A 12,700-nucleotide genomic window follows, 5' to 3' on the forward strand; every position below is an offset into this window, starting at 1 on the left:
GACAGACCCACTGCCAGAACACTCTAGGGATCCACTAGAGGACAGCAAAATAGAAACCAAATTTGCCCCTAGAATGACTGATGTCCTCACAAGAATGAGCTTTAAATAAGATTCCTTAAATGCAAAAAATTCACATTAGATCGGTTGTAAAATAATTTATGCACAAGTATTTTTCCTTTCTTGGAAACACTGGGCCAACAGCAAAATGAAGACAGATCTGTGTGAATAGCTCCTTTGCTAATTGTATAATATGGGGCAATCAACAATTTGCCTCTCTGGTCCTCTTCTATGATACATGGATTTGTACAAAATGATTCTCAGCATTCTTTTCAACTCTAACATTACATGGTTTTATGATTAATGATTCTATGTAAGTCATTTAAAATCTTTTTGATTAGGCTATTATATTATTTACTCAACTGTGACTTAACATTAATGGAGATTCTGTTTGAGTATTCCCAAACTGTTATTTCATGGAAAACTTAGGTCCCTAATTTGCCCTGATTTACCTTCTTAATAAAATTACACTTCTGTCCCCAAATTGCTACTTGTATATAATCTAGTGACAATCATGGTTATAATGTTTCCTGGAATAAATTTTATGATTTGAGCCATCAATGCAATCTGTTAGTATTAAAAAAAATAAACATGATGGTATTATAAATACCCACTCATCTCACATGCTAGTAAAGTAATGCTCAAAATTCTCCAAGCCAGGCTTCAGCAATACGTGAACTGTGAAATCCCTGACGTTCAAGCTGGTTTTAGAAAAGGCAGAGGAACCAGAGATCAAATTGCCAACATCCTCTGGATCATGGAAAAAGCAAGAGAGTTCCAGAAAAACATCTATTTCTGCTTTATTGACTATGCCAAAGCCTTTGACCGTGTGGATCACAATAAACTGTGGAAAATTCTGAAAGAGATGGGAATACCAGACCACCTGACCTGCCTCTTAAGCAATCTGTATGCAGGTCAGGAAGCAACAGTTAGAACTGGACATGGGACAACAGACTGGCTCCAAATAGGAAAAGGAGTACATCAAGGCTGTATATTGTCACCCTGCTTATTTAACTTATATGCAGAGTACATCATGAGAAACGCTGGGCTGGAAGAAGCACAAGCTGGAATCAAGATTGCCGGGAGAAATATCAATAACCTCAGATATTCAGATGACACCACCCTTATGGCAGAAAGTGAAGAGGAGCTAAAAAGCCTCTTGATGAAAGTGAAAGAGGAGAGTGAAAAAGTTGGCCTAAAGCTCAACATTCAGAAAACAAAGATCATGGCATCTGGTCCCATCACTTCATGGGAAATAGATGGGGAAACAGTGGAAACAGTGTCAGACTTTATTTTTTGGGCTCCAGAATCACTGCAGAGGTGACTGCAGCCATGAAATTAAAAGACGCTTACTCCTTGGAAGAAAAGTTATGACCAACCTAGATAGCATATTGAAAAAGCAGAGACATTACTTTGCTGACTAAAGTCCATCTAGTCAAGGCTATGGTTTTTCCTGTGGTCATGTATGGATGTGAGAGTTGGACTGTGAGGAAGGCTGAGTGCCAAAGAATTGATGTTTTTGAACTGTGGTGTTGGAGAAGATTCTTGAGAGTCCCTTGGACTGCAAGGAGATCCAACCAGTCCATTCTGAAGGAGATCAACCCTGGGATTTCTTTGGAAGGAATGATGCTAAAGCTGAAACTCCAATACTTTGGCCACCTCATGAGAAGAGTTGACTCATTGGAAAAGACTGTGATGCTGGGAGGGATTGGGGGCAGGAGGAGAAGGGGATGACAGAGGATGAGATGGCTGGATGGCATCACTGACTCGATGGACATGAGTCTGAGTGAACTCTGGGAGTTGGTGATGGACAGGGAGGCCTGGTGTGCTGCGATTCATGGCGTCGCAAAGAGTCGGACACGACTGAGCGACTGAACTGAACTGAGGTTGTTCTCAGTTTCCATTTATTAATATTTTCCTTTAAAAGTACTGCATATGTGAACTCAGTATTAGTCACTGTACCAAAATTCCAAATGATTAAGAAGGTTTTATATATATTATATACCTGGGTCCCCTTCATTGCAGGTGAATTCTTTACTGTCTGAGCCACCAAGGAAGCCATATATATATATATATTTTTTTTTTTTTCTTCTTCTTCTTCTTAAAGCATTGGTTTGAAGACCAAGGAAACAGTGACTGTGAGTAGATAAAAGAACGTGTTAAAGATATGAACTTCCGTAATGTCATCAATCATTTAGTCAATCAATCACTTTGAGCTTCCAGATGTGACTGATTTTGACAGTCAATAAATTCACACTCTTCCCATTTGTTCAGTGAATGTCATTATAAATATCTATCATAATAACCCATCTTCAGTTTATGCCTGAGCTATTATTAAAACTGAAACTCTTTTCTAAATAGCATTTTTCATGAGCACCAATGGATAAAACTGTCAGCAGCTTAGTAAAAGCAGAAACCATTTCCAAACCCAGACTGATAATGTAGTCATATTTTACAGTACACTACTTGTTTAAATATTTTCAGCCCTCACTTAGGATACATTTTCCTCCTATATGCATAAGAAAGGAAGTAATATTCCTGGCTGGCAATGAATTTGAGGGATGAAGGAAAATCATCCTTTAAAACTTAGTAAACCTATTATTGGGCTTCCCTGGTGGCTCAGTGGTAAAGAATCTGCCCATAATGCAGGAGATGTGACTTTGGTCCCTGGGCTGGGAAGGTCCCTTGGAGAAAGAAGTGGCAATCCACTCCAATATTCTTGCCTGGAAAATTTCACGGACAGAGGAGCTTGGTGGGCTATAGTCCATGGGGTTCTAAGAGTCAGACAAAACTTAGTGACTTAAAAAAAAAAAGTGAAGTTCGCACAGTCATGTCCAACTCCTTGTGACCCCATGGCCTACACTGTCCATGGATTTCGCCAGGCCAAAATACTGGAGTGGGTAACCATTTCCTTCTCTAGGGGATCCTCCCAACTTAGGGACCGAGCCCAGGTCTCCCACACTGCAGGTGGATTCTTTTATCAGCTGAGCCACCAGGGAAGCCCAGGTGACTAAACCACCACACAAAACCTATTATTACCATCAGAAGCCAGAGGAGGAAGAATACCATTATAGGTACTCTTGACTCTGCCCTAGCACACTAGCTCACCTGGTACCAATGAGACTAGTATCCCTTTCTTCTATGACTCCGAGGTCCTTAGTTTCCACCTCAGTCAGTCGTAGACCCAGCTCATCTCAATGCCTGATGTCAGCAGCTTGAGATGATAAATCACTCATTTTAATGTATTTGCCTTTCTACTGGAGGGTGAGAAATGTGAGGAGACCTCAGCCTCAGAGTCAACAATTTCAGATGTAAGTTGCAGTTTCACAACACTAGTAAGATAAGCTTTTCAGACATTGTAGTATTACTTACACAGCTTAATGAGGAAAATACTGATCACTTAGGTGCAAATTCTGCTGGTCTTTATTCTGTACCTCCATACTCTCATCTGTAAAATGGGGATATAGCCATACCAGTTTTTAAGGTTGTTTTAAGAATTAAATAAGTTGATTTTGTAAAACTGTTACAATTATTATTTAAGCTCAGAATATTAAAATGGTTTCCATTCTTCCTATGTTTTTCCAAGATGTAGCCAAGAAAGAGTACGAGATTGGCGTTCCTACTAACAGTTCACTGTTGACCTTTAACAAGTCAGTTTCTCTCTCTCCATCTCATTTTCTCGATCAAGGTCTAAAACAATGCTTCAAAAGTAATTCACGTTCTAAGATGGTTTCAATGGATGTTGTAGAATGAACCAACTTCAAAATGAGGATATTGGAGCAAACAGACCATCAGGAAACCCTTTAAATTTAATACTTCTTGTGACTCATTATCTCTCAATAAGACTCTGGGTAACACAGGAAATGCCATTGGTTATCCACATTGGGAAACACCACTGCAAAACTGCATACTGTTTACTGAAAAAGAATGTTGGCAGTATATACACAAAATATCCATATAGACAAGTGTGTGTGTGTTAGTCATAGTTGTGTCTGACTCTGCAGCCCCTTGGACTCTAGCCTGCAGGCTCTTTTGTCTGTGGAATTCCCCAGGCAAGGATACTGGGGGTGCCATTGCCTTCTTCAGAGGATCTTCCTGATCCATTGCAGGCAGATTCTTTACAGTCTGAGCTAGCAAGGAAGCCCCCTCATAGCCAAAGCTATGGTTTTTCCAATAGTCACGTATGGATGTGAGAGTTAGATCATAAAGGCTGAGCACCAAAAAGTTGAGGCTTTTGAATTGTGGTGCTGGAGAAGACTCTGGAGAGCCCCTTGGACAGCAAGGAGATCAAACCAGTCAATCTCGAAGGAAATCAACCCTGAATATTCATTTAAAGCACCAATGCTGAAGCTGAAACTCTAATACTTTGGCCACATGATGCAAAGAGCCAACTCAGTGGGAAAGACCCTGGTGTTGTGAAAGATTGAGGGTAGAAGGAGAAGGGGCTGACAGAAGATGAAGATGGTTGAATGGCATCATTGACTCAATGGACATGAGTTTGAGCAAACTCCGGGAGATAATGAAGGACAGGGAAGCCTGGAGTGCTACAGTCCGTGAGCTCGCAGACTGCGACACTATTCAGCGACTGAACAACACAAAATATAGCATCCTTTATCATGGTAATTAATCCAATATCATCTCTGCCAATACTGGACCTGAGTAAACAAAGACCTGAGGAGAAGAATGAAAACACGTTTATTTTGTACAAAGCGGCTTCAGTGTCCGAGAGGCCCGGCGGCAGAGCGCGCCCTCAGAGGAGCAGGAGGGGGCCCAGCAGCAGTTCGCCCTGGCCCAGCAGGCGGCCCCGCTCCAGCCCGCGGCCCCGGTTCTCCGCCTTGACGCGCACGGCCAGGCGGCGCACCTCGTCCTCCGAGAGCCCGTCCAAGCACAAGTCCTGCTCCAAGACGGCCCTGCGGCTTCGCCGGACCACGGCGCCCCGCGGCTTCAGGACGAAGCTGACTCTGCAGCCTACGGGGGCGCGGGGCTCGGCTGCTCCTCCAGCCGGGCTCTCGGCACGGAGCAGCCGGACACGGAGGCGCCCGCTGGCCCTACTGTACTCAGCGGCCAGGCGCAGGGCGCCACCGGCACCGCCCAGAGTTACGGTTCCCTCGGCCTCCAAGCGCTCGGGAAGCGGGTTGGGAGTTGGCGAGGGGGACGCGCCGGGGGCCCGCGCCGGGGATCCGGAGCCGGAGGGGCCCTCGTTCTCGTCCTCGTCGTCTTCGTCCCCGCTGGAAACAGAACAGGCGCGGGCCAGGTCTCGGTTCCTTTGGGTCCGCAGCACGCGGCGCAGCAGCTCCTCAGAAGCGCGCAGGAAGCGGTGGCAGCGGGGCCCGGGGCCGAGCGCATCCAGGAGGGAGCCACTGCGGGCCTCGCGGGGCGCAATGGGCGCTCTCGCCCGGGGGGTGAGGGAGTCGTTTCCGCCGCCGCCCCCGTAGGTGTGGGCCCGGGGACGGGGCGCGGGCGGGAGCGCGGCGGCGCCCGCACCCCCGAGGAAGAGCGACTCCCTGCGGCGGGTGTGCGGGCTCTCGAGCAGCGCGCAGAAGCCGTAGGCAGTGCGCGCCCGGGGCAGGTGCTGAAGCGAGAGTGCGGCCTGCGAGCGCGGGTCCCAGTCCGTGCGGCCAGCGCCATCGTCAGTCCCTGCTTGTTCGCCCCAGGAGTCTCGGATTGCAGTCAGAGTCGGGCAGGACACGAGTCGCGGGGGGATGCAGAACTCGGGGATGCGGTCCGGGGTGAGCACGTTTGGGCACCCGGCGGGTGTGAGGGCCGTGGCTCGGCGGGCTCCATCCTGATAAAGCCGGTTTCTGCCCCGCAGGAGGCGCTCGGGTCCCAAGAGGAGCCGCTCCAGGCACCACATCAGGCAGCAGGTGCCGGTTCCTGAGGAAGCTCTGCTGGAGCTGGTCATCCTGCAACGCACAAGCACACACGGATCTCAGAGTGAGCTCTGCAGGGCGCAGGAGCTCCGGTCTCCGGTCTCTTCTACTTACGAGGTGCCTCCTCCTGCCTCCCTTGGAACCAGGCAACTACCCCTCACGCTGCTATTGCAGATGTTTCAGTGTTTCTCTGATGTCTTCTCTATTCCTCAGTGGTGTACACTTTGGGTTTGTTGCCTTAATCTAGACCTGCCCTTGCTGTTCTAAGGCAGAGCTTTTCAAAGTGTTTGCCTCGCGTTGTCCTTGGTGCCAAGAGGCACTATACTTGTGCAATGGTTTCCTGAACCCTTGGATTATTGCACTCTAGTCCTCAGATTTAAAATAATTATTATCCTTTCTAGAATATTCGGCTTGCTCCCCGCTTTTAAGCTCAAAGAGACTCAGACGAGTCCCTGGGAGAGTTAAGCAAGGCTATAGGTCTCCGCACCGTTCTGCCTGGGGCACCAAACTGTAGAGGTGCACGGCCTCTGGGGAGATCAAAGTTCCTGCTGCGGGGTTCGCTAAAGTTTAAAGGCTATCGGCCTGAACCTTTATACCTGAGGCCTGGGAAGCCCGCCAATGGGCGGGCCGGATTGGCACTGCTAGGTAACCTGACGCCAAGCCTTCCAACTTTCGCTCTGCCACGTGGCTGGATCCGCAGTGCAAATTCTAGACATTCAGTTCTAAATGGGGGTGCTTCTGTTTACTTATGTGCAAAAGAGGGCTCAGTCTTTACTATATGGCAAAGTCATTATGAGGATCAATTGGCATACTGAATTGAATCACAGAAGCTCTCTATACCCACCATGAAGAGGATACAAAAGTCGAGTTTGTCTCATTCTTAGTTAATATCCTCCCCCAAATCCAGCCTTTAGTCTGCCCAGGTTTCAAAGTTCCCTACCTGCCTTCTGGCTTTCTGTTCTGATTTTAAATTATTTTCCTTTGTTGACTACAAACTACTGTGTGTACAGGGAACCTTATAGGTTGCTGGAAATATTTTGCATCTTGATCTGGGTGGGGTTACTGGGTTGTATTCACATGTAAAAAGATAATCTAGTATGCACTTAAGATTAGATATAAGATTATGTATTTTATACCTCAGTTTAAAAGATAACAACCAACTTCTTAAACCTTGTGTGCTGATTTTTAAATTGGGAAATTATATTCCTGCACACATCTGGGCTGTTGGACCCATCCTTTGGAGGCAGCCTAACCACATCTGGCCTTTCTAGGCTGTGCTCACCTGAGAGATCTTTTCCTTCCTTTGAAAATTGACCTAAGTTCACTTTCTAAGCGACCTTCTTCCAGCTAGCTTAGGATGAAAGAGATCTGAGGTGTTTTGTTTGGGTGTATGTTATTTCTGGGCTTCCTTGGTGGCTCAGTGGTAAAGAATCTCCCTGCAAAGCAGGAGATGCACGTACCTTCCTTAGGTCAGGAAGGTCTCCCGGAGAAGGAAATGGCAACCCACTCCAGTATTCTTGCCTGGAAATCCCATGGACAGAGAAGTCTGATGAACTACAGTTCATGGGGTCTCAAAGAGTCAGTTGTCTAAGACAGCTAAGAAAAGAATCAGACAACTCACAAAACAGTCAGACAAAGCAAAAGAGTCAGACTTAACAACTAAACAGCAATATGCTATTTATGCTTAAGATTGAGTTCAGTCGCTCAGTCATGTCTGACTCTTTGTGACCCCATGGACTGTAGCATGCCAGGCTTCCCTGTCCATCACCAACTCCCAGAGCTTACTCAAACTCATGTCCATAGAGTTGGTCATGCCATCCAACCATCTCATCATCTGTCGTCCCCTTCTCCTCCTGCCTTCAATCTTTCCCACAGCATCAGGGTCTTTTCCAATGAGTTGGTTCTTCACATCAGGTGGCCAAAGTACTGGAGTTTCAGCTTCAGCATAAGTCCTTCCAATGAATATTCAGGACTGATTTCCTTCAGGATTGACTGGTTGGATCTCCTTGCAGTCCAAGGGACTCTCAAGAGTCTTCTCCAACACCACAGTTCAAAAGCATCAATTCTTCAGTGCTCAGCTTTCTTTATAGTCCAACTCTCACATCCATACAGGACTACTGGAAAATACAAAGCTTTGACTAGATGGAGCTTTGTTGGTAAAGTAACGTCTCTGCTTTTTAATATGCCGTCTAGGTTGGTCATAACTTTTCTTCCAAAGAGCAAGTATCTTTCAATTTCATGGCTGCAGTCACCATCTGCAGTGATTTTGGAGCCCCTCCCCCCAAAATAAAGTCTGTCACTCTTTCCACTGTTTCCCCATCTATTTCCCATGAAGTGATGGGACCAGATGCCATGATCTTAGTTTTCTGAATGTTGAGCTTCAAGCCAACTTTTTCACTCTCCTCTTTCACTTTCAACAAGATGCTCTTTAGTTCTTCACTTTCTACTCTGAGTGGTGGCATCTGCATGTCTGAGGTTATTGATATTTCTCCCAGCAATCTTGATTCCAGCTTGTGCTTCATCCAGTCCAGCATTTCTCATGATGTACTCTGCATATAAGTTAAATAAGCAGGGTGACAGTATACTCCCTTGACGTACTCTTTTCCCAATTTGCAACCAGTCTGCTGTTCCATGTCCAGTTCTAACTGTTGCTTCTTGACCTACTTACAGATATCTCAGGAGACAGGTCAGGTGGTCTGATACTCGATCTCTTTAAGAATTTTCCACAGTTTGTTGCAATCCACACAGTCAAAAGCTTTGGTATGGTCAATAATGCAGAAATAGATGTTTTCCTGGAACTCTCTTGATTTTTTGATGATCCACTGGATGTTGGCAATTTGATTTCTGGTTCCTCTGCTTTTTCTAAATCCAGCTTGAATATCTGGAAGTTCTCAGTTCACGCACTATTGAAGCCTGGCTTGAAGAATTTTGAGCATTACTTTGCTAGCGTGTGAGATGAGTGAAATTGTGTGGTAGTTTGAGCATTCTTTGGCATTGCCTTTCTTTGGGATTGGAATGAAAACTGACCTTTTTCAGTCCTGTGGCCACTGTTGAGTTTTCCAAATTTGCTGGCATATTGAGTGCAGCACTTTCACAGCATCATCTTTTAGGATTTCAAATAGCTCAACTGGAATTCCATCATCTCCACTAGCTTTGTTTGTAGCAATGCTTCCTAAGGCCCAATTGACTTCACACTCCAGGATGACTGGCTCTAGGTGAGTGATCACACCATCGTGATTATCTGGGTTGTGAACATTTTTTTGGTATAGTTCTTCTGTGTATTCTTGCCACCTCTTCTCAATGTTTTCTGCTTCTATTAAGTCCATACCACTTCTGTCCTTTAGTGTGCCCATCTTTGCATGAAATTTTCCCCTGGTATCTCTAATTTTCTTGAAGAGATCTCTTCAAGAGAGATCTTTCCTATTCTATTATTTTCTTTTATTTCTTTGCATTGATCACTGAGGAAGGCTTTCTTATGTCTCCTTGCTATTCTTTGGAACTCTGCATTCAGATGGGTATATCTTTCCTTTTCTCCTGCCTTTCACTTGTCTTCTTTTCATAGCTATTTGTAAGGCCCCCTCAGACAACCGTTTTGCCTTTTTTTTTGTTTCTTTTTCCTGTGGATGGTCTTGATTACTGCCTCCTGTACAATATCACGAATCTCCATCCAAAGTTCTTCAGGCACTCTATCAGATCTAGTCCCTTGAATCTATTTCTCACTTCCATTGTATAATCGTAAGGGATTTGATTTAGGTCATACCTGAATGGTCTAGTGGTTTTCCCTACTTTCATCAATTTAAGTCTGAATTTGGCAATAAGGAGTTCAGGATCTGAGTCACAGTCAGCTCCTAGTCTTGTTTTTCCTGACTTCGGTCTTCTCCATCTTCAGCTGTAAGGAATATAATCAGTCTGATTTCCATATTGAGCATCTGGCAATGTCCATGTGTAGAGTCATCTCTTGTGTTGTTGGAAGTGGGTGTTTGCTATGACCAGTGCATTCTCTTGGCAAAACTCTATTAGCCTTTGCCCTACTTCATGCTGTACTCCAAGGCCAAATTTGCCTGTTACTCCAGGTGTTTCTTGACTTCCTACTTTTGCATTCCAGTCCCCTGTAATGAAAAGGATATCTTTTGGGGTGTTCATTCTAGAAGGTCTTGTAGGTCTTCATAGAACCATTCAACTTCAACTTCTTCAGCATTACTGTTTGGGGCATCAGTTCAGTTCAATTCAGTCGCTCAGTCGTGTCCGACTCTTTGCGACCCCATGAATCACAGCACGCCAGGCCTCCCTGTCCATCACCATCTCCCGGAATTCACTCAGACTCATGTCTGTCGAGTCTGTGATGCCATCCAGCCATCTCATCCTGGGTCGTCCCCTCCTCCTCCTGCCCCCAATCTCTCCCAGCATCAGTCTTTTCCAATGAGTCAACTCTTCGCACGAGGTGGCCAAAGTACTGGAGCTTCAGCTTCAGCATCATTCCTTCCAAAGAAATCCCAGGGTTGATCTCCTTCAGAATGGACTGGTTGGATCTCCTTGCAGTTCAAGGGACCCTCAAGAGTCTTCTCCAACACCACAGTTCAAAAGCATCAATTCTTCGGCGCTCAGCCTTCTTCACAGTCCAACTCTCACATCCATACATGACCACTGGAAAAACCATAGCCTTGACTAGATGGACCTTAGTCGGCAAAGTAATGTCCCTGCTTTTGAATATGCTGTCTAGGTTGGTCATAATTTTTCTTCCAAGGAGTAAGCGTCTTTTAATTTCATGGCTGCAGTCACCATCTGCAGTGATTTTGGAGCCCCCAAAAATAAAGTCTGACACTGTTTCCGCTGTTTCCCCATCTCTTTCCCGTGAAGTGATGGGACCAGGTGCCATGATCTTCGTTTTCTGAATGTTGAGCTTTCGGCCAGCTTTTTCACTCTCCACTTTCACTTTCATCAAGAGGCTTTTTAGTTCCTCTTCACTTTCTGCCTTAAGGGAGGTATCATCTGCATATCTGAGGTTATTGATATTTCTCCCAGAAATCTTGATTCCAGCTTGTGTTTCTTCCAGTCTAGGACTTGGATTACTGTGCTATTGAATGGTTTGCCTTGGAAATAAACAGAGATCATCCTGTCATTTTTGAAATTGCACCCAAGCACTGCGTTTCAGACTCTTTTGTTGACTATAATGGCTACTCCATTTCTTCTAAGAGATTCCTGCCCACAGTAGTAGATATAATGGTCATCTGAGTTAAATTCACCCATTCCAGTCCATTTTAGTTCATTGATCCCTAAAATGTTGATGTTCACTCTTGCCACCTCCTGTTTAACCACTTCCGATTTGCCTTGATTCATGGACCTAACATTCCAGGTTCTTATGCATTATTGCTCTTCATAGCATTGGGCTTTACTTCCATCACCAGTCATATCCACAGCTGGGTGTTGTTTTTGCTTTGGCTCCTTCTCTTCATACTTTATGGAGTTATTTCTCCACTGATCTCCAGTAGCATACTGGGGAGTTCATCTTTCAGTGTCCTTTCTTTTTGCCTTTTCATACTGTTTATGGGGTTCTCAAGGCAAGAATACTGAAGTGGCTTGCCATTCCCTTCTCCAGTGGACCATGTTTGTTCAGAACTCTCCACCATGACCCATCCGTGTTGAGTGGCCCTAAACAGCATGGCTCATAGTTTCAGTGAGTTAGACAAGGTGGCTGTGTTGCACTGGAGTGACTTTGAGGAGATACCCCGTGTCCAAGGTCAAAGGAGAAGCCCCAGCAAGACAGTAGGAGGGGCAAAATAGCATTTAGAATCCAACCTCATACCCACCAGAGACACTCAGAGGGCTCAAACAAACCTTGTGTGCACCAGGACCCAGAGACCTCACAGAGACTGAGCCAGAACTGTGTCTGAGTGTTTCCTGCAGAGGTATGGGTCAGCATTGGATTGCTGCAGGGGCAGGGACTCTGGGTGCAGTAAACCTTGGTATGTCATAAGCCCTCTTGGAAGAGGTCACCAAATACCCCACTGTAGAGCCACCAGAACTTACACAGGACTGGGAAACAGACACTTGGGGGGCACAAATAAAATCTTATGCACATCAGGACCCAGGAAAAAGGAGTAGTGACCCCACAAGAGACTGACCCAGACTTGCCCGTGAGTGTCCAGGAGTCTCCAGTAGAGGCGTGGGTCGGCGGTGGCTCGCTGCAGGGTTGGGAGCACTGAGTGTGGCATGAGACCTTTCAAAGGAGGTCACCATTATCTTTATTACTTCCACCATAGTTCGGCCTCAGGTCAAAAAACAGGGAGGGAATACAGCCCCGCCCATTGACAGAAAATTAAGGATTTACTGAGCATGGCCCCGTCCATCAGAACAAGACCCAGTTTCCCTCTCAGTCAGTCTCTCCCAGCAGGAAACTTCCATAAGCCTCTTATTCTTCTCCATCAGAGGGTAATGGGATTAGTGAACTTAAAGACCCAGGAGAACTGCCTTGCCCCTTTTGGTAGTAATAATACCCATCTATCTATTGTTCTTGTTCTTGTTTATTCGCTAAGTTGTGGCCAACTTTCTGCAATGCCATGGACACTAACCTCCAAGGCTCCTCTGTCCGTGGGATTTCCCAGGCAAGAATACTGGGGTCAGTTGCCATTTCCTTCTCCCAGGGAACTTCCCTATCCAGGGATCGAACCAGCATCTCCTGTGTCTCCAGCATTGCAGGAGGACTCTTTACCACTGAGCCACCAGGGAAACCCATACAATAAGATAATGCAGATGAAAAGTTTAGCATACAGCCT

At 45.7% G+C, this 12,700-nt stretch overlaps 1 protein-coding gene across 2 annotated transcripts; it reads right to left on the bottom strand.

The window, feature by feature from the left end:
• Positions 1 to 4,735: 4,735 nt before the first annotated feature.
• On the bottom strand, positions 4,736 to 6,502 carry LOC138443613 (C2 calcium-dependent domain-containing protein 4A-like). Of its 2 annotated transcripts, none has more exons than XM_069596316.1 (2): positions 6,042 to 6,502; positions 4,736 to 5,960 (listed from the first exon to the last, which is right to left on the bottom strand). In XM_069596316.1, the coding sequence occupies exon 2, from the start codon at positions 5,957 to 5,959 to the stop codon at positions 4,808 to 4,810; it is 1,152 nt and encodes a 383-aa protein (XP_069452417.1). In that variant the 5' UTR covers position 5,960; positions 6,042 to 6,502; the 3' UTR covers positions 4,736 to 4,807. The 2 variants fall into 2 exon arrangements, with proteins under 2 accessions (XP_069452417.1, XP_069452418.1); XM_069596317.1 differs by having other exon boundaries at positions 6,415 to 6,484.
• Positions 6,503 to 12,700: the final 6,198 nt, after the last annotated feature.

The sequence above is a fragment of the Ovis canadensis genome, chromosome 7 (assembly GCF_042477335.2).
Source record: "Ovis canadensis isolate MfBH-ARS-UI-01 breed Bighorn chromosome 7, ARS-UI_OviCan_v2, whole genome shotgun sequence".
Lineage (NCBI taxonomy): Eukaryota > Metazoa > Chordata > Mammalia > Artiodactyla > Bovidae > Ovis > Ovis canadensis.